The sequence below is a fragment of the Belonocnema kinseyi genome, chromosome 7 (genome assembly GCF_010883055.1).
Source record: "Belonocnema kinseyi isolate 2016_QV_RU_SX_M_011 chromosome 7, B_treatae_v1, whole genome shotgun sequence".
NCBI lineage: Eukaryota > Metazoa > Arthropoda > Insecta > Hymenoptera > Cynipidae > Belonocnema > Belonocnema kinseyi.
Genome location: NC_046663.1, coordinates 79,184,592 through 79,203,340, shown reverse-complemented (window position 1 = coordinate 79,203,340; position 18,749 = coordinate 79,184,592). Strand labels below are relative to the sequence as shown.

At 29.1% G+C, this 18,749-nt stretch overlaps 2 protein-coding genes across 3 annotated transcripts in view; both read right to left on the bottom strand.

The window, feature by feature from the left end:
- The window catches only part of LOC117177223 (rab11 family-interacting protein 4A), a 36,628-nt gene that overhangs the window by 10,197 nt on the left and 7,682 nt on the right, over positions 1-18,749 (bottom strand). The window contains exons 2-5 of one of the 2 annotated variants that reach the window (XM_033367778.1): positions 15,352-15,846; positions 12,500-12,574; positions 12,367-12,405; positions 10,599-10,716 (exon numbers count right to left, since the gene is read on the bottom strand). In XM_033367778.1, the coding sequence (XP_033223669.1) occupies positions 10,599-10,716; positions 12,367-12,405; positions 12,500-12,574; positions 15,352-15,791 (672 nt within the window). In that variant the 5' untranslated portion in view covers positions 15,792-15,846. Of the gene's footprint in view, positions 1-10,598; positions 10,717-12,366; positions 12,406-12,499; positions 12,575-15,351; positions 15,859-18,749 lie in introns of both variants that reach the window. The other variant, XM_033367777.1, reaches the window with a different exon arrangement.
- Positions 5,762-9,966, bottom strand: LOC117177227. Its single transcript, XM_033367790.1, has 3 exons — positions 9,640-9,966; positions 9,257-9,471; positions 5,762-6,231 (listed from the first exon to the last, which is right to left on the bottom strand). Exons 1-3 carry the CDS (start codon positions 9,791-9,793, stop codon positions 5,890-5,892), a joined length of 711 nt encoding a protein of 236 aa, XP_033223681.1. The 5' UTR covers positions 9,794-9,966; the 3' UTR covers positions 5,762-5,889.

Below are 18,749 nucleotides of genomic sequence, written 5' to 3'. Positions count from 1 at the left end.
AGGAACGTTAGGCTGGTATAGAGAAATAATTAGCAGAGTGGATAAATAAAAATGTTTTAACTTTTATAAATTGAACTGTTTATAAATTTATAGTTAAACATCATAAATCCATGCTATCATTTCCGATGCTCTAAATTATTACTAGTCTTCTCTTTCAACTCACATTAATAAAAATGTGGAAATAAAATGTCCCTGGTCCAATTCAGTCCAAAATTAAAAAATACCCCCCCCCCCCCGGCCCTTTCATCAGAAAGTTAAAAATACCAAATTTGCTCCGTTCACTGAATAACAATGTTAAAGAGACCAAATTGCCTTTTCAATTAAGGAAAACAATTAATGACCAAAATCACCCGTCTCGTAACTGAATAGAAATGCTCAAAAAAAAAAAGAAATGCCTCATTCACGTTATAAAAACTTGGTAACAAAAATGACTTCCCTTTCAAATCTTAGAATTGTGCAAAATACCCTAAAATCTTTCAAATCATTTAAAATCCATTGCAATTTTTGTGATCTGTCAAGTCCTTTAAGATCGTATGTAAAATTACGTAGGTCTAGTAAAAATCTACCCTTGAAACTTAAAATACTTTTAAATTCCGTTTATAATCTTGACATTTTTAATATCTCTTAAAATATCTACAAAAATATTTTAAACTTTGAGATCCTCTGAAACCAGATGAAAACTTTTTTAATAAATTCAAAACCTAAAAAATCCTTTTAAATTTGGGCAATCTGTTTAAACGTTATGACATTTTTTTAAATCGTTTAAAATTTCCATTTTTAAGTGCGGGATGTTATTGACGCCAATCCGAGAAAGAAATTCAAAACTATGTTTAAAATTAAATTGAAAAAATAGTTGCAATAGCAAATATTTTGAACAGACTCAGAATAATAGAAAAACTAATCAATTAATTTATGAGCGTTGGTTATATCAAGGTATAATTTCAACTTTAGAATACTTTCAGCTATCAATGTTTTCATCTCATAGGATAACTTATTATTTTAGTATGGGTAGAGATAATGGGGGTACTGCCAGAGGTTTACACCTTTTTTTGACGATTATCGACAGTATAGAAGATTCTAACTTTCTCCGACTTCGTAGGATTTAAAGACACTTCCTGATATATCCACGATTTTCAGAAGATTTTAAAGAAATTTAAAGGCATTCTGAAATCTAATATATAATGATGGTTTGCTTTCCATTTCTTAAACAATTCTACACCAAAGTATCCGACACCAGATAAGACCACTAAAAAATTTATGAAAGGCCAACCCCTCCATCCGAGAAATCCATCACTTGATACACTTTGTGGGCAAGCCATTATATTTTGCTAGAATTTATAATTTCAAAAATTTCCTTGCTTCTCTGTATCAACAAAATATAGTTACTTTTCAGAGCCGAATTCGAAAGTTGTGAATGAAAGCGGACATTGTCACTGTTGAATTTTGTGTCAGGGACTTGACAACCAAAAAATGTCGACAGTCTATCTATAATCATCATCTTGAACGGAGCATGAGATATATCGATTCTTGCTTTTTCTTTTCTAAAAAATATAGTCTAAAGTGACTTTTCATTACTATAATTATTTAATTATTATACCCAGTTATTTCAGTCTACAACCAAATTTCACAGTTTAGGATATAAAAAATTTCAACTCTTAAAACTGGAAATTTTTTACTTGGAGTACTGACAGCTGAAATGAAAATTAAAACACTCAAAGTGAACTAATTGAATTTAAATTTTCAAACTTTAAGCTTGAAAATATTTCAATTTCAGGTCAAACGCTTAATAAGTATAAAATGGAAGCTTATAAAACACTTTCCAATTGAACAAGTTGAAATTAAATGCCATTAAACTCGAAACCTACATTTTTTTATATATTTATCGGCTTAAATTCTGTTTCAAAAATATAAAAAAAGCACGCCATCATTTTCCATTCTCTAAATTCAAACTAATCCACTTTTTCGAAACAAATTAATATAAATGCTAAAATTAAAACTACCCCTCTTCCAATTCAGTACAAATTTAAAATAAAATGTTATCACCTTTCATATGAATGTTAAAAATACCAAATTTACCTCCCGTCCACTCAATAAAAATGTTAATAAGAAAAAAATGGCCTGTTCCAATTCTTACAAAATTTAGAAAAACAAAATTTCCAATTCAATACAAATGCTTTTAGACAATTGTGTCCTTAAACACAATAAAAATGCTTTAAACCAAATTGTTCCCTTCCAATTAGGAAAAAAATGTACATCTGAAAATGTTTTTAGACAATTGTGTCCTTAAATACAATAAAAATGCTCTAAATCAAATTGTTCTCTTCCAATTAGGAAAAAAATGTGCATCTCTTCCAAATAAATACAAATTATAAAAACAAAAAAGGACTCTTTTAATTCGGGAAAAAATTATTAATACAAATTTCATTCCTTACAACTCAATAAATATGTTAAAAATACCAAAATTACCCGCCTTCAAATCGATAAAAATGTCCCTTTCAACTCTATAAAAAACTTAAAAATATTTCCCCTGTTCCACTTTAGAAAAAAGTTAAAACCAAAACCTCCTTCCTTTCAATTCAACAAAACTGCTTTAAAAAAATTCTGCCCTTAAACTCAACAAAAATGTTAAAAAGAAAAACTTGACCTCTGCCAATTTACAAGAAATTGAAAATACAAATTTCTATTCTGCCAACTCGTCAATTATTATTTTTTATACATGAAAATGCAACACTTTAACTTACAAATTAAAAAAAGTTTAAATGGAACAATTAAAATTGTAACTTTTAAATTTAGCACTCTGAAATTTTAACAATTGTTCAGCTTTGCATATTTGATTTATAATTGCTCATTTTAAATAAACAGTTAAATATTGCTCATTAATATTTCGTTTTTAAAAAATATATTTTAGATTTAAAAAATACTGATTTAGTTAGCTCGCATTTACTAATTCCGAAAATTGATATTAGGAAATGGTCCACACGCCAATGACTGTTTACGTTTGAAGGACCTGGAACTAGCTTTAAGCCTATTTGCAGACCAAGCCCAAATTATATTCAATCTAGGTTCCAGTGTACTAATTCTTTTGAATAAAAAAAATTCAATTTTCAACGGTGAAATATTTAAATATTGAAAATAAAAATTATAATAATAATTGAAATAATGTAAAAACTCCAGTTAGAAAAAGAAATTCGTCGTCATTTCCGGGTCTGAAAATGTGTACAGTCATTTCCCGGTTATTTCAGTCGAGTGACCACTCTGCCTTGGTCATTTTTTTTCTTTTATACAATAAAAAGAAGAAAACTAGTTTAAAAATATTATTTAATAGAACTCAATCATTTATGCAGTTTTTTAATTTAAATAAATCTCTTTTCTTATCAAAGAGAAAATGAAACGAATTTAATTAAATTTGCAAATATTTCACAAATCTTTATTAATACAGGAATTATGAATACACTGCATCTTTCATTCTGTAATAAATTTATAATTTCTTATTGTCTTCTTAAAGGAGTGATAAATCGTTTACCTTAAGAATAATCTGAGAATTTCAACATCTCATTGAGCTAAAATAAGGATTTTCTGCCAATTTGGTGTCATGGATATTCGAGTAGAACAACTGGTACGTGAAAAGTGGATCGAATCGCAAATAGGCGCTAATAAAGTAATAGCCGCACTCCACTAGGCATCGATGATTTTTATATGGCTTCTAATAATCAACTATGCACCGTCGAATAAGCTCGTTGATTGCTGAAATTCTAGGCTTCCCGCTTCTTTTTATTTCGATCTATTGTACCTGATATTTATGATCAGTTAGTAAACTATAATATTCTTGTAAGCTATGATGATATCATTTAAAATTGGAGAGTGACAGTATAGATCTGGATAACCAATATTTGTATGAAAATGGGATTATGGCATAAAACCGATTAAAAAGTTAAATACACGTAGTAATTAAACTTTGTTCAAATTCTTATTTTCTAATATAGTAATTAATATAATTTAATCTATGTTTTTGTTTAAATTTTAGATCGTATATTTCTTCAAATTATTATCATTTATTTTAAAAAATTCTTTTGTTTATAAGCCTTTTTCTAAAAAATCTTCTCAGTCCCATTCCGTCAGACTAAACTTTTATTTTTGTGTAGAATTGAAAATTCCATTTTCAATCGCTACCCAAAACCGATTTTCAAAACCTGTGAAATTGCGACATAAAAACCTCGGACAATTTATTCAAAATTGGCTAACTTTTTCGATCAAAACTTTATTATCCTTGTTCTAGGGAGTAAGTTTTTATTTTTTATTTACACTGGAGATTACATTTTTTATCACAATCTGCCTGTTCCAAATTGTGGACAGTGTCACTTTGAGATTGTCAGCTGACACATCTATTTTCTCGAAAACCGTTAACGGTTTCTAATCCAATTCTTTTGTATGTAAATTAGCAACAAGTGATCTCTGAAGTGGACTTCTGTCTTATCTTTAAACGGTTATCTAGTTCAGTACTGTCACCCTTTAATTATAGAACATATAATTGTCATAATTGTTTGGCTTTGAACTACTCTGCAGTGACCAAAAAGTGTGAAAAATGACCTTTCAGGAAAAAAATTAAGAGCCTTAAAATTAAACAATTAAGAATCTAAATCGTTTATCAAATGTTCGAAACTGATGCGGTGAAAATTCAAAAATTAAAAACAAAACAAAAATTATAATCATACAATTTCGATTTAAAAACAATTAGTTCCAAATTTAAATCGTTAAAATTGAAAGTGATTTTGAGATTAGATAATTTCGAAAAAAAGGATTCTGTGTTAAAGGTAGGACGATTTAAAACTAAACCATTTTTCATTTAAGCCATTAAAATGTTATCACAATTTCTAAATAATCTAATTTTAAATATTCTATTTTTAAGTTTTCCAATGTCGAATTCCAATAAAATTACCATTCATTACTTTTTTCATTAAATTGCACAGTTCTTAAGATTTAAAAATAAAAATTCTTTCAATTTCATTGCTTCTCTAAATCTAAATCAGCGTATGTACGACGAAAAATCAACGAGATTTAGGTGTTTATCAGTGAAATTTCACTGATTACCAGCTAATTGTAAAATTTCTTTAAGCTGATTTGAATTTGCGGTATACTTTCGCTGATTCAGATTTAGAGAGTCCAATATTTTAAAAACGTTTAATTTGAATACCAATTCACGAAATTAGAAATTCATCAATTTTAAACACTCTATTCTACTAATAATTAAAAATGTTCTAAGTGCATACAAAGCTTTAATGAGAAATTATTCAATTTTTAATGTTCTGAATTAAAATAGTACAATTTTATTTAGTTTTTAATTTCAATTTCAAAACTTTTATTCTGATTAAAATTAAAGGCGAGTACAGCGAACTTCTGAAAAACGTCAATTAGTCGCATTTTTTTTGCAAAAGTCAAGCCTTTAAAAAAAAGTCACACGATCCCAGTCCTGACATTATTTGAAAAAATTATTAATGAAATATTGTCAAGTCATTTCTCCAAAAAAGCAGTAAAATAATCAAATGTGTGCATGTTCAAAGCTTGTATGAAAAAAATTAGGCTAAAATATTAATGAACGATAAGAATGTTAGAAATTGTTTTGCAAAATTTCAATTTCTACTTTTTTCACATGGAACTCATTGAAGATTTGAAGAACAATTCTTCACACCTTGAAGAGCTCGTTAAGATAACTTTCGCGATTCTAAGAATCTACTTTTCCCAGAGGAGACTCACGCGTAAAGAAAAATTGCTGCCACTGACAATAAGATGAGCAATCCGCACACGCATCTATTGCTCTCTTTGTCCAAACTGCAGAACTCAAAATTTTGTCTCTCGAAACTTGGTTCTCGGTGGAAAAATCCCATCTAAAATTTATGGATTTTGAAGAAAAGCGCTTTTTTCGTCGTCCGTCATCAGAGTTCCCGTGCTTTTTTTATTACTTTTCGAGGAATGTTCCTGGGAGTTAGGTGGTTTAGCAAAGGAAGTTTCAACCGAAACGTTTTCGATTTGAGTCCTGTGACGTCCATCCATTACATTTCGACGCGAAATTATTTGCCCCGGAGAAGACGTCCGAGGCGAATCGGCTTCCTCTCTTGATGGACTTGGTTTGATTATTTCGTTATTGCAATAAGTAAATTCCGCCGGACAGTTCTGATACGCATCTCTCTTCCCGATTCTAAGTGTCTGCGCGCCGATGACCGCCGATTGAGGATTCTATGAAACGATGTAAAATATTTTTGGTTGAATACCTTAATTAATCTAATTACGTAAGACTTTTACGTAACCGTCAAATACTTCTTTGGAATCAATTTCATAACTTTTTTATTTTCGGTTCATAAAAGTTTACATTCTTGATACAAGAACTTCATTCTCAGTAGAAAATGCTATTAAAACTAAGTTAAGAAATTTAGTATTGAAAATATTTATTAGGGTTTCGCGGGATACGCTGCAAAGTGATGAAAAAATGTTTAAACTTTAAATGATATCACGAGGCTGACTAAAAAGTTATTTTATTTACTTTATTCAAACATAAAGCTGAGAAAAAATGGTAGAATTTAAAAGATTGTTTCTTTAATAATTATTTACATTAGTGTGTACTCGATAAATGAATATTCGAGAAGTATATTGTTATGAATAATGGCAGTTTATTTTTTAATGATTTTGGATAGTTATTAGAGGGTGGCTACTCAAACGTAAAAACAAAATTACAGAATTGAGTTTTCTAGCTAAAAAGTCGTATGCTTTAATTAGAAAAGGATTTTACTTTCAAACCCGAAAAGGATATAAATAATCTTTTAACAATGTGGTTCACTTCAATAAAAAAAATTTCTTACTCGATTGAAAATTGTAATCGGCACTTGGCATGTATAATTGCGATAAGCAGGCCTCGGACTCACTTCAAATATAAAAAATAGTGTAAACAGTTTCACAAATTTGAAAAAAGAGTGTCATACTTTTCAAATATTAAACTTAGGTCTCGTCCGAATTTAAAAATATACAGTCCGTAATCAAAAAGTGTGCAATGCTAAAGTTATTTTTTGAGCTAATTTTCCAGTCTTGTAAGCTAATACTTTAAAGGTATTAAAAAGAAACTTGAAATTTGTTTCAATGTTATTATTTAGTTTAAAACTTATCAAAATCCCTATTTATTTATTGCAGGATTCAGTCTTTATCCTATTCTCCTCTTTTTCTCATATATCGACTTAAATGCGAACGAAAGTAATAAAATCCAGTTAGAAAATTTAACTATTTTTGGTTGAAAATTGGTCAATTAAAAATTTAGTAGAACACCAATTTTGTTATTGTTAAAAATGGAGCTGATGGGTTGAAAATTAATCTGTTTTAGTTTATGATAAAATTATTTTGCTGAAATTTTTTATTGCAACATTTTCTTCTTTTGAAAGACAAAGTTTTTTTAAATTACACGGCCATTCTCTTAAATTAAAATTTAGCTACTCCATTTTTGGTTCAAAATTAATCCTTTTTAGTTAAAAAATTCAATGAACTAGTTAAAAATTAAGAAATAAAAAAATCTAAATTAAAATTTCATGAAATGAAATTTGGACAACATCACATCCATCGTTCAAACAATGTAGTTGTAAATTTATGCAATTTGCTGAAAATTCGTATTTCTTTTTGTACGTTTACCCTCACCCCCTCCCAATATTCTAAGGTTATTTTTGGAAGATCCCTAAATAAATACATGAAAAAAATGTGGACGCCAAAAATTACGTAACAAAGGGTAAAAAACAGCATAATTAGCGAGCAACTGTGCAAAAATAGTGTGTTTAGTGGCTTTTCTTTGCAATAGTAGCAAAATAGTGCCATCGTTAGAAAAAAGTTTCAAACTATGTCTCTTGACACCTTAGGCCGATTATGGGTATGCCAAAAACTTAAGTAAGTTTTTTTCGGATAAATATTTTATTTTACTAGATAATTGATGTATTTAAAAATTATAGTACAATTAAATTAATTGAGACAAAACATGCTAAAAATTTTCTTATTTAAGAAAGAGACGGGTGTCATTACTTGAAGGGGTGCTAAGAATTAGTAATCTTACCCTATAGCGTTGCCATTATTTAAAAGCATAAAAAGTATTACTAGGTAATGATTTGATTCTTTAGGTTTACAATTTAGAAAAAATTCAAAGATGATGAATTTTCAATGAAAAAAAATATTATTTAAGGGTGTACAAGACTTCGAAAAAATCCCGATTTTTGCGGTTTTCAAACATTTTTAGGGATTATTTAAATTTTCAAATTATAACTTTCAAAACTACATAATTTATCATTTGAAGCATTAAAAGATTAACGATTTTAATGTGGAAAACTATAAATTTGAATAGTTTGAACATGAAAATTGAACAAATTAAAACTCATTTTTGTTTAAAGTTGTATAAATCTAAAGCTTTTAAACTCTCCAAATGAAAATCTTTAAAATTGTACAAAGTAGAAGCCATAAAAATTGAGTAACTAAGAAACCGAACCAATTTTAGATCGAAAAACATCTATAGATAATAATATAAGTATAATTTGTCTTACATTATTATATATATTATAATTATAATTTTTGAATTTTCAATATAAGTATATTCGATGTTTTTAAACCAAACAAGTCTGAATTTTTCAATTAAAAATGTTATTATTTAAATAAATTTATTAAATCTATAAACCTTCAAATAACATTGTTGAACTTTAGACATTATAGAACGATATGAATTTAACAATGTTCTTAATTACACAATTTGATCAATTAAATGTTGAAATTGATCAATTTTTCATATTTTGATCTAAATGTATTAAATTTTTAATTATATAATCTAAAAGCGCCTTGAAATTAGTTAAGTTTTCCTACTAAAATTAAAATAGAAAAAAAATCTCAGACAAAAATGAATTCACTATCATTTTTCCAGTTCAAAAAAATCTCAGTTTTCCAGTTCCGTGACCACTCTGAATTTCCCAGAATTATACTATTTCTTTCCACTGTAAGAGTAACAATCATTAAAAAATTGTAAATTTAGAAGCCTACGACAAAATTGTATGATAACAATTAAAGAAACGAGTAAAAATATGAATTGAGTATTACTTAATTTACAAAACAAAATATGTAAGGATTTAAACAATCCTGGAACATTAGAATCAACTTCAGAATTTTAATTCTGAAATGTAGTAATTAGTGCTGGAAATTGCTGAACACTTTAATCCGCATCAAAATATAAAACAAATTTAAATATTGTTACCTGATTTAATGAGAAAGTCTGATTTGCCCTTCCAGAAACATTTGTGTTACTCTGACTTAACAAACCTCGTATATAATTATAAGTAATGATTATGGATACAACGAAAAGAATAAATAGGACGATTGATAGTTTGAAACATCCACTCTTTTTAATCTCGTTCTCAACTTCATGCGTGCAGAAGGAGGGTACGTTCCGTGACTGACAAGGACAAGGGCCTGGTGATTATGAATAAAAATAATTTTAAATTACGTAAATTTAATTTAAAAATAGACTAATAATTTTACTGTCTCGAAAAGAAAGTATCTTTCCCATTTTAGATAGGAAAATAGCCATCCACAAAAAATGCATCTTTTCTTATACATTCTGATTATAAAATAACTAACTCTGGTAATTATGAGGATATGTAGGGCCGGGTTGATGAGGAGGATGACGATAATAAGAGTCACATGGATTATAATTTTGATATGGATTCGGATAATACTTATGATTTGAATTCGGCCCTCGATCGCTTGAACCAGGAGTCGTTTTTTCTACCATAGGGAGTGCGTTTGAAGGCGTTGCTTCAGGAAGGAAACATATCAACCATAGCTCTCTTGGAATTAAATTTCATCTCTTCTTCTTTATAAGCAACACAAAATTTCGACTGGTCTCATTTTAAAAAAAGTTATAGGTTAATCGGGGCGTCAAATAATTTTCAATATTTCTAAAATGTCATTAGTATGATAGCCGTGAAATTATCTGCTTCAACGAATCGTAATCGATTTGAGTTATAGCTTCTGAAAGTTGAGCTCGTTGTTTCCCATTAACTAATAACAACCAAGTGCTTTTTCCAACAAACTGCTATGCTTTTTTACGAATGACCAAACACAGTCTTTCGACTCCATTAGAGGCTATTACCTTTGAACCTATCAATTTTCAAACGAAAGTCTATTTTATTAATTTCTAATTTTCTTTCGAAACTTTACTTAAAAAATGTATATAAAGCCGAAAGGCAGGTCAAATCATTTTTTTTCAGATAATATAAAAAATTAATATTCAAGCGCAAATAAAAAGACTTGAGTGTAAAATGAATCACCAGACAATATAATAACTAATGATCCACCTTCCGTTATGCTTAAATATACAGAGACCATATAGGCATAGCTTATTCATGAGCAAATCTGCAAATACTTCATATTTACAGTAACTAGGATTGTTCTCGTTTTTACGCAGCTTACAGAGTATTAATGTTCTTTTTCTTTCACTCTAGTACATGGTCTTAATTTGTTTATTCTTTGTAAAAAACGTCAATAAAGAGTAAAATTGAAAATTAAAGAAGCGCTTTGAGAAAAACGGTACTCACTCTGTGGTTCAGATCAAGAACATCATCCTCTAGAGAAACATCGCTGTACATGTCTTCCGCTGTATCACAGATGGAACCTCTTCCTGAACTATTGAAACTACTACTTCGATACAATTGACTGAAACATAAAATTTATAAAATCATATTTGCATATGAAAAAATTCGAATAATTAAAACTCACTTATAGCACATGGTGGCCGAGAAGCTTTATTTAAAAAATCCCTCCACTTTTCCCTTTTCAATTATTCATTTTTCCTGACCATTAATATTCGAAGGCCAGCATTTTTATCTTGTAATCTTGCATCCGAATACTGTAATTTTCTATTTAAAGCTGAATTTTAAAACAAAACAGAATAAACTTCAACCAAAAACCGTTGAATTTTCAAGAAAATACGTGGATTATCAAACAAATAGTGGAATTATCAACTAAAAAATATAAACTTAAGTTAGAAATAGAAAAGTTAAATTTTGAATCTAACATTTAAATGTTTAACAATGTATTTCCACTTTGACCAAATAAAAAAAATCATACAAATACAATTTTTTGAAAGCAATTGAATTTTCAACCCAAAATGGCGAATATTCGATAAATAAATATTTCTTAGCCAAGAAAGTAAAACAGTTAAATTTTCAATTAAAAACTTATGAAATTTTCAACAAAAAACTTTTAACCCAAAAGACGACTTTTCTGTAAAACAGTGGAGTTTTCAATCCGAAAATATGTATTCAAAAAAAAAAGTTCAATTTCAACCCAAAAAAATGAACCTTTAACCCAAGATACAATATTTTAACAGACTGGTTTAAATTTTACCCGCGTTATTGATATTTCACTTAAAAAAATCATAAATTTGCAACCAAAAATAGAATAGGTACATTTTCAGATAAAATATAGATTTTTAAACAACCAAAATGCTCAACAAAGTATTGAACCAAAAGAAGATTTAAATTTAAATTTAAAAACAGTTCAATTAAATAACAATAACAAAAATTTACAACAAAATAGTTGAATCCTCGACCAAAAAAGAGTTATTTCCAACCAAACACGTAATTCAGTCAGGAGGAAGCAACTAAAAAACCAAAGAAATATAAATACAAGGCAAATAAATTACTAACAAGAATATTATATAATTTCAAGAATTCTGACCTTTTAGAGCAGATATATCCGGAACCTCTCTGATCGAATTCGTAGTTTGAGTCAGAAGAATATAATTATCACGAAGAGGAATTAAAACATTTTTATTTTGGTTATACGAACAAGTTTAAATTGTGTTTTTTGCTCAAAAAAGTTGTTACTTTCTTATTTGTTCTGTTAATAATTTTATAGCAAAATATGACTAAAAAATAAATGTTAAAAAGTTATAAAAACGTATTTTGGACAGACATCACACTGAGATGGTGACAGACGGATGATTCATAAATATTGTATCCGTTAGGCCGCAAACTTAATTTAAAAAATTTCTTAATATTTTCCTGAACAATTTTTCCTTAACATTAATATTCAAAGGTCAGAATTCTAGTCTTGTAACAGTTTTAACATGGAATCTTTTATCAGCAAAATTAAGCAATTTAAAATTAAAATTTCTTTACATTTATTATCGTTGATAGTTATTTAACCTTTACAGTGCATGTTACATTTGCAAGATTTTTTTCAAAATGCCTGACTTTCCCTACCAAATAAAATTCCCTGATTTTCAGTCTTAAATTTATTACTTCGAAAATTACTTTAAAAATATTTGACAAATGTATAATATCAAATATAAAAACTCACCTGGCTAAAGCATTAGAGCTCAATCTCTTCCTACTAGTTCTGAAACAAAAAATTATAAAGATAGTTTTCGTTCCAGTTTCTAGCAGAAATACAACTTTTTGTTTCAAAGGTAAATTCAAATAAAATTCCTTACCCAGAAGGAGTTCTTCTGAGCGAAGTTCTAAGCCAGGAGTGCCTACCAATAGTTGAGTTTGGACTTCTCGGGTTTCTAAATCAAATAAAAAGAAATTATAAATCAACATAAGAAAATTATGGAAATATAATTATATTTTGTATAGATCTCAATTAAATTAAACTTTAGACAAAGGCTTTTATAGAACAAAATAAGTGAATCTTATGCAATATAAGGTAATCGCAGCAAGCCTATATAAAAAAGACGCAATATCTTTTATAAAGTTCTGAACAATGACGTGAAAAAAGACGGGGTCTATTATAATGCTTCAAAAATGCATTGCATTTTTGTAGTGAATACACTGCGATCTTTAGAAGACCATTTTATGCATTACCACATAATTGCAGAGTTTGATATAATACAGTCTTGAAACTTGAAATTACGCTGAATAAGATGGTTCGACTTCACATTCATTTATTCAGTACTTCCTGGCGTGTTCCGATTGTAACTGCATACATTCCCATGGATTTGAAGGAAGTGAAAAAAGTCCTTGGAAGTCATTTTGAACGAAAAACCGATGAAAATACACGTTCAATGAAAGAATTAATTCTCCACATAATTCACATATACTGCATTCAAAAATAACTACACGTAGTCATGTGTGGCAGCAACCTTCAAGTTGTAATTACTATCGACGAGGTGAACACACAGTACAAATTTGCATAAACAAATAAAAATACTGAAAACGTTTGTTGCTAATTTAATATTTATATCTCGAGTAAATAAAAAAATAGAAGGAATGTAAAACAGTAAGTAAATAGATTAATGAACTATATTCGAGCATTTAAAATTATTTTTGTTATTTTTTTCTTCTATATTTGTATTCTTAACATAAGTTTGAAAATGGAATTGTAACTCGAAATCCATTTGATAATATGCATATGTTGAGTGTCCCTTTTATTGATACAGAATACGCCCCCTAGTTAATATTATTAAAGATGATATATTCATAATATTCAAAGCAAGCTTTGAGATTTGAGAGAAACAAAAAAGTGATTCGAAAACTTTCTCTCACAACTGTACTCAATTTCTAATGAGGTTAAATAGCTTAATTGAAGGAAAGCCTCATTAATGAATATGATACGTAGAGAAATACACAATCAACATTTATTCCAAATAATTATTAAGTTAATTATTAATGATTGCCTTATATGAAATAGTCTCTATCAAATCAAAAGTATTCATTAATATTAATTCTTAATTGGAGAACCCTTTTCTTTTATTCAAAACGAAATATATTTTCAACATTTTTTGAATATTATTGACGTTTCAAATAATTCTATTTCTTTTATATTTTTTTAACAATAGTATTCATTCGGTATAATTATATTTGTACGTATAATATTGCGCGAGCATTTGAAGAGATGTTTTTAACACGGGTTGCTTATAGCTGGAAATTTCCAAGTCGGCAATTCTATACCTGGAATTTCCTCAGATGGAGATTTATAACACAATAGTTTACATGATAAAATAAAAATAACGAAATTAAATAATCGATTAAACATAAACACTTTTCTTTGCCAAGGAAATTCATACTCTTCCAAAATCTACCTATTAGTGAACTTTTAAAACGAATTTGAGAGGTACAGGTCGTCGTTCAACTATTTCTTCGAATGAAAAAAATAATTATTTTATAAAAATTAAATGTGACAAGTTAGTAAACAGATTTGATCAAGTTATTCAATAAAGTTGTGAAGGACGTCGATCTATTTCATATGACTAAAATGCGAATTTTTCCAAAACTAAAAACTGCTAGTTGTGTCCTTCTTCTAATAGTAATTAATAAAAATAATTGATGAACGTTAGCATAATCAGAGTTCCAACAAAATTCCAATTTCAAAATTTCCTAACTTTTTCCTGACAGTTATACGTTTTTCTTGCAGGTGTGAAAACAATCTTACACCTAGGAGATTTATAATATTAATGACAAAAAGGTTTGTTTTAAAATTTATCTGAGACTTTTTGTGAGAACAGTCAATCAAAATTGTTCAACACTATTTTAAAGAGTTCATTTTTAACAAACAAAAAAAAAGGATTTTCAATTAAATATTTTAATTCTCAACCAAAAAAAGATTAATTTTAAACGAGAAATGTAATAGTTAATATTTCACCTAATAAAGATATTAATTTTTAAGCAAAAACAGTTAAATTCAACCAAAAAAGACTAAAAAGGTTAAATTTTCAATTAACAAAAATTTTGAAGTCAAAAATGAAAACAAAATTCAAAATGTTGAATTTTCACGCCAAAAAGATTAATTTTCTAAAAACGAGTTAAATTGTCAACAACGAAATGAATCTTCAGTCAAATAGTTCACTTTCACCAAAATAGTTGCATTTTCAATCCACAACCACGATTTTCAACAAAATTGTTGAATTTTTAACCAAAAAGAATTACTTTTTAACAAAATGGTTGAATTGTAAACAAAATAATAAAATTAAATTTAACTTCAGTATATCGGAAATTCCCTGGCACTTTCAGGTTCTCCATGAAACGGTAGTGAACCTCAAGTGACTTCATGGTACCAAATGCTCTGAACCATTGAAAGTTATATGTTGTAAAGTTAAATTAGTTCAAGACACTTTGATGACAACTTCAGATCAAAGCGAAACCGTAAACTATGTCAAATTGAAAATATGATATTGCGTCTTTAAATTCTAACAACAAAACACAGTGTCTAACTGACAAGTGTATTTTCACTTAATATCCATTCAATGCACAATTGTTGCTATCACTTGTTTTTTTATCAGTCCTAGTGCCTGCTGCGATAACTGAAAGAAAGTTCAAAACGTACCACAACCAAGTTAAGACATACCTCAATGAAGAAGGTCCCGTGGGCGAGGGTGCAGAACTACTACCTCCAGCAGATTCAACTTCTTCCTCACAATCTCCCTCAACAGATCCAAAACCCTCGTATCTTTCTTCCTCCTCGTGACTTTCAGTGACCTTGACCCTACAGGAAGTAGCATTACTTCGATCAGGACTGGCCGAAAACGATCCCGAATCGTGTTGAGCAGAAGTCGCGTGATGCAAATCGATGGACATTGAAAGCGAGGGTGGACCACTTTCGCTGTTCCATCCTGGCCTTCCGTTGTTTAAAATGTCCCTTTCTGGTTCGTTGTCATTCCTCGAATTATAAACAGGTACATCTGCGGAGGAACTGTTGACAACCAGGTCGTTGTTGTTAGGCACGTCTGTTGATGTTGAGTTATTGCTACAGGTGACACTTGCGCCCGGTGAACGGGAGCTTACCATCCTCGTATTTCCGCCAGCTCGACCAGCCGAGTTCCCGACGATCGTGAGAGTCGATCTTGAATACAAACTAAACGATATGTGGGTGTTATGATCAATGCTGATTCGTGAGAATTGTTTTGCGGCTAAAGCTAGCGCAAGAGGAGGAAATTATTGTGGGGAACGCGATGGAGGCCTCGAGAGAAACCAAGCGAAACTGAAATGCTGCTGTGAACCAAACTGGCACACCGCGAGAGAGGTATGAGAGGTACCTACCACGGAGACTGACAATGAGTCATACCTGAGAAATGTCAGGAGGCTGACTGGCTGACTGAGAGAGATTCGAGATCTCCGTGTGAGTAGGCGAGAGAGGTGCGATCATTTACCGTCCCTCTTCTCCACAGAGTGGAGGTGTTGCGTGCCGTGTACGGATTTAAGTATATACACTGGGTGTTGCAGAAATATTATTTAAAAATCCATTTTTTATGTGATAATTTCAAATTTTTCAAAAAACTGATTTAGACTTCGCAGCCAAAAATGCAAACAAAATAGATGAACTTTAAACCAATAGGTTTACTTTTCAAACAAAACAAAATTAATACTGTACCAAGAAAGATTAAAATTTACAAGAAAAACATGAATTTGAAACCAAGCAGCTCAATTTTCATCTATCGAAGCGAAAATAAAATAATTAAATTTTCAGTGAAAACAAAATTCAAGACAAAAAAAATTGTTCGTGGCTTTTTGCGATACAAAGCTACTATAAAAAATTTAACGCATAGTTGAATTAACAAACAAAAAAGTTGAATCTTAAACGAAAATAAACATAAGAAAAAAAAATATATACAATTTTCTACAAAACATTAACTTTAAACCATTAATTTTAAACCAAGTAGCTCAATTTTCATCTATCGAAGCTAAAATAAAAGAATTAAATTTTAAGTGAAAAAAATGGTTGGTGGCTTTTTGCGATATAAAAGCAATTATGAAAACATTTTAACGCATAGTTGAGTTTTCAAACAAAAAAGTTGAATCTTAAACCAAAATAAACATATGAAAAAAGTGGTCTACAAAACAGTTAAATTTTCAACAAAAACACTTGAATTTAGAATAAAAGTTAATTTTTAACCGAAAAGTTGAGACTTCGTTTAAAAATATAAATTTTCATTAAAAAAGTTACTTTTAAAACAAAAATATTAATTTTCTACAAAACTGTTAAATACCAAAGCCAATAACACGGTTTTTCTACAGATCAATAGAATTTTCAACCGCAAAATATGAATTTGTATTTAAAAAATTACTTTTTAACTACATACAATTTAATTAAAAAAACGAAACTAATCAAAAGTTCGTTTATTCATCATAAACAAACGGTTCGGTAAAATGAATAATTTATAAATGTAAATAAATAAACGAAATTTCCAGTAGTTTCGTTTTGACATAAAAATCTTTTTGTACATAAAGAAAACACATAAAAAACACTTCCTCATAAATATATAAATTTTCTACCACAAAAGACGAATTTTTAATTAAAATAATGAAGATTTAAATGGAATAGTCGACTTCACAAAAAAAAAGAATCTTTCAAAAAAATACATGAATTTTGAATTAAAAAAGATCAATTTTCAACCGAAAATCGAATAGTTAAATTGACAATAAAAACATTAATTTTAAACAGAATAGATTAATTTTCAAGTAAAATAATGAACCGCCAATAAAAAATATTAATTCGCAACAAAAGAGTTTTAATTTCAACCAATTACACTGAAACCGCATTTATATTCGCTCTCACTTATATCGCCTCGCGTTTATATCCCTGCATAACTCTCATTTATATCCGCTTGGCATTCACCATCTCGCAGTACCACGTGACAAACAAGCCAATCAGTGTGCAGCGCGGTCATTTCCCCTTGGCTAAGCAGCATCGTTGGGATCTCCTCCCGGAAGGATATAAGTGAATGCTTACGTTCTCGGGCGGCGGATGTAAACGGGGTTCCAGTGCACTTGAATTTTCAAACAAAACAGATGAATTTTTAACGACAAAATAACATAAACTTTCAACCTAATAGTTGAATTTTCAACTAAAAAAAGCTCAATGTTCAACCAAAAACAGAATAGTTAAATTATCCGTTTGAAAAATTAATTAAAAGAAAATTAACTAAATAGTTATATTCAATAATGTAGAGCTACTTTTACAAATAAAAAACATTGTCATTAAATTTTATATTGCAATTTAACCAAATTTAAGCACAACAAAATTCTGTCTTTAAAAAAATTTCCTGATATTTCCATGTTTTGCAGGTATATAAAAATGTCTTGATAACTTAGTGTTTTCATGTGAGCAGCCACCCTACTTAATCAAATATAAAGGGAATTAGTACAGAGCTAGGTAGACAACAAACAAAAGTTTTTTTAGCAAAGCGAAAAAATATTCTGTAAAATTGAAGTCCTTATTCGAGCTAAAGTGTTGCTGAACTAAGGTCAGATACAAATTTTTATTAGAAAGTTATCTAGTTACGAAGAATCAGAGGAGGAAGTGATGATAATATCAAAAGATTAAGATTCTGAATTAAAGTCCACTATTTTCGGAAGATCTTCGTAAAAAATATGCCCGCTGCGCGGGTACGCTCTCGCGCTTTACGCTCGTTTTCGTATGTTTAATGCGTGTTAAAATGCGTTAATGCGTGTTAAAATCTACCAAAAATAACGCTTTAAACTTACGGATCTCTTAAAAAACCAAAATTGCATATTTTGGAAAATGATCCAACTTTTGGAACTTTTGTCTAATTAAGAAATTCCATGATAATAGTTTCGAAAAACATATATTATATTATTATTTACACCATTAAGCCATTTCCCTTTCGGGGTAGGCGTGACTCGCGGCAGGGGAAAGGAGTAGTGTGTGGCTGGGATAGAGATTTTTCAGATTGATCCAGAATTCTCGTGCTATTTATGTAAATAACACGTTCGTTCCGCAACACT